The following is a 3528-nucleotide window of genomic DNA, read 5'->3' on the forward strand; positions in this document are numbered from 1 at the left end:
ATCACTAATTCAACACCTAGAAAAAAAATACTGAGGACATGGTATGAACAAAAATTGGATTTTTCATGTTTCCACATCATAAATTGAAAGCTCTCTTGACAGTTAGTGTGAAATTTACCAGCCAAACATATAAAAACCATTTCAGACAATTATAAAGAACAAAAAGGTCATTTTCTATATTTTACATCAAATCTTTTTAGAAAGTAATATAGATCTTTCTCAACAAGTAATGTAAATCTTGCTAGGAATTTATCAATAGAGTGTAGACATCCCTTAATGAACATTACTTTGATTTCTATGGGGACACATTTGATTAAAGTATATCCATGTGATCCAAATCAATGAATCATTCATCCTAGATAATGAGAGATCATATGTTTATCTTGACAAAAAGAATGATAAAATATAAACTATGATAAGCATGAAAGGAAGAAAGTGCCATTTTTGGATCTTTGATGAGTAAACTGTTGTTATTTTATATATTATTTGAAATAAATCACAATACTGTTGAAGGTTTTCCTGTCCTTTTGTGTTGTTTTCGACGAAACATACAAGAAAAAGGCAAAGTTATCAGTCCAATAAGATTATAAATTAACCCTCAAACAAACCCAAATGGTCATATTTATTGCTGATTCTTTCATTGGAATACTTTGTAAAAACCAGAAAGACATGTTGAAGCTTTGGAGACATACCATTTTAAGGAAGCCAGCCAGAAATGAATAGTTTATCTCTAATTTCTCCATCAAACAGGACCTAGTTCGGGTTTTCCTTACGAAGTAATATTGTTCTGGTTCATATATATTTGGCTTCACATTCGCGTTAATATCTCAGAATTGATTATAGATGGATGATGTCATGTTACCTGGTTTTAGATTTCATCCAACAGACGAAGAACTTGTTGGATTCTACCTAAAAAAGAAAATTCAGCAACGGGTTCTTCCTATCGAGCTTATTAAACAAGTGGATATATACAAATATGATCCATGGGATCTACCAAGTAAGCCATATCAATATAGTAACCTAAGATCTACTATTTTTGTGTTCTTTTAACGCGTACCGTTTTTTATTCATAGATTTGGCACCCACTGGCGAAAAAGAATGGTACTTTTATTGTCCAAGGGACCGTAAATACAGAAATAGTGCACGACCAAACCGTGTTACAGGAGCTGGTTTTTGGAAAGCAACTGGCACTGATAGGCCGATATATTCATCAAATGGTACTAATTGTATTGGTTTAAAGAAATCTTTGGTGTTCTATAGAGGAAGAGCTGCTAAAGGGATTAAAACAGATTGGATGATGCATGAATTTAGGCTTCCTCCACTCTCTCAACCTCAGTCACCATCTAAAGGGATCTTAGATAAAAGCCTCCCACCAAACGTAAGAATTTTAATTTTCAAGTGGTCTTAAAAAATTCTAGGTAGTTCGTGATCCTTTTTTTTCCTCCGGTTTCGTTTCATTTCTAGATCACTAATATACACTTTGTGTTGTACTTTTATACCGTTAAAAGGTTTTTTGAGCCGGGGTTTTCATGCATCTCACCCTCTTGAGACCCTACTTAATTACGAGTCAGATATCACTGGATACGTTTGCTTGTTTTCTAAGAGTTATTTAAAAACATGGAGGATAATTATCAAGTAAATTCCTTGTTTATATTGACAGGATGCATGGGCAATATGCAGAATCTTCAAAAAGACGAGTTCCATGGCACAAAGAGCGCTTGCACACTCGTGGGTGTCTTCATTACCCGAACAAAAGGCAGATATTTTCATCAACGAATCAAGATTGGCTTCACCCGAAAGTTTTTCAGCTCTTGACACCCCCTCATGCATAGCCATGAATCAGACCGTTTCAAAAATCTCTCCTTTTTCAATCCCCAACACGGGATTCCCAAGCGGTTTCATGTTTTCGACTATGGATGTATCAGGATCAACTACAAAGACCACATCTGATGAGGCTCCGATCTTGTTCAATCTTGACTCTAATTTACTTGAGAATGAAAGAGACGCTTCTGAAAATATGGGATTTGGAGAACCACAACAGTTTAATGATTTTTCAGTGAACTCGCCACAGGATATGCAAGGATGCATAGACATTGGAGACCATGAAGAACGGTTGAGGCTGTCGAACGATGACCATGAGTGGATAAAGGTTAGAACCACTGGGTTCCCCTTTAGCCTGCCATCAACCGTCCACGATGACTGGACTCATGATATGCCATGGGATTCTCCTACATACTCTACAAATCGGTGTCAAAATTAGTAATTCTGTTTTGGATCTCTGATCTTTTGTTCGGTCATAGTGTACAGGACTCAAATTCTTCTTTCATTTGGCTTTATTTAATTATCATGTATTTACCTGTACATGCCAGAACAAAAGATAATACTACTATCATGATACTAAATTATTATGTATATAAGTTTGGATATTCGATCTGAAATGGGTCATGGTTTCCATCTTTTAAATCTTTGATATCAAGTTTATTATAACGGCAAAGCCAGAAGGATACAGCTGAAAAGATTACATGAGGTAAGGACACTTACAAAAGGATATTACACATTAATTTCCCTAATTGTCCATACACACTAACACATAATACCAACCAACACATGAGCTAATACCCTGGTATAGAGACCATTGGTTAATTCCTTAGATGGCCATCCTGTTAATGTGAATCAAAGAAACAATCACAAATAACACCAAAGAAAGATGAACAAACACCATATTCAATCACCAAATAATTGCATCCTTATTGCATTATCAGAGTGTGATTACAATGACGAGATGAAAACAAAATGAAGAAGTATCTAACTAATACCATTAGAGCATCCACAATTCTCCTATGTGGCAAAGGTCCGAATTTGAGGACCACCCCCGCGGATCGATGTGCGTTGTGGAGTGAAGTCCGACACACCCATGTCCGGATTTGGGACCTCCCATGGCACATACAAACATTAAACAAAATTTTTTAATATTTTTAATGGTGGTTTGTGAAGGTTTGTCATTGTATAAATAAGGACTTTTTAAGGACGTCTAAAATCTGATGTGGCATGCTAAGGTGAAGCATTGTGGATTATCTTAGTAGTGGTTAATAAACTTGTGCACGATTAGTAAATTACCCCTAGACTTCAATGAACATGAAATAAGACCCCCTTGACTAGTTGTGTTGACTCTCACTCATTATTAACAATTTAACCAAGTTCATAGTCAACCAATACGCAAAATATCCAAACACTACTTAAATCCTATTCCATGCAATGGCTTAGTTAGCATATCTACAAACATTATCCTTTGTATTGACATATTTAGTGATAACTTCCTTTGACTACATACTGCCTCTAATGAAATGTAGTTTGACATTCATATGCTTTGTACGTTCATTGAACGCTTGATTTTTTTGATAACTTCACAGCTCCTTCACTGTCACATAAAACTACTGCATCAACATTCTTCACACCTAGTTCAGTCACAAAATCTTTTAACCCAATGGCTTCTTTCACAATTTCAGTCAAAGTAATGTACTATAGCTC

At 35.5% G+C, this 3528-nt stretch overlaps 1 protein-coding gene across 1 annotated transcript; it reads left to right on the forward strand.

Annotated features, from left to right (window-relative positions):
- The first annotated feature begins 724 nt into the window (after positions 1–724).
- Positions 725–2438, forward strand: LOC110867353 (protein FEZ). Its single transcript, XM_022116425.2, has 3 exons — positions 725–997; positions 1074–1378; positions 1661–2438. The coding sequence occupies exons 1-3, from the start codon at positions 844–846 to the stop codon at positions 2258–2260; spliced, it is 1059 nt and encodes a 352-aa protein (XP_021972117.1). The 5' UTR covers positions 725–843; the 3' UTR covers positions 2261–2438.
- The last annotated feature ends 1090 nt before the right edge of the window (positions 2439–3528 follow it).

The sequence above is a fragment of the Helianthus annuus genome, chromosome 7 (genome assembly GCF_002127325.2).
Source record: "Helianthus annuus cultivar XRQ/B chromosome 7, HanXRQr2.0-SUNRISE, whole genome shotgun sequence".
NCBI lineage: Eukaryota > Viridiplantae > Streptophyta > Magnoliopsida > Asterales > Asteraceae > Helianthus > Helianthus annuus.

Bases quoted from the DNA above. Each gene is read 5' to 3' on its own strand.
- LOC110867353 (XM_022116425.2), top strand. From the start codon at position 844: ATGGATGATGTCATGTTACCTGGTTTTAGATTTCATCCAACAGACGAA. The intron at 998-1,073 runs GTAAGCCATATC...TTTTATTCATAG, and splicing joins TGATCCATGGGATCTACCAA to ATTTGGCACCCACTGGCGAA. The intron at 1,379-1,660 runs GTAAGAATTTTA...TTATATTGACAG, and splicing joins ATAAAAGCCTCCCACCAAAC to GATGCATGGGCAATATGCAG.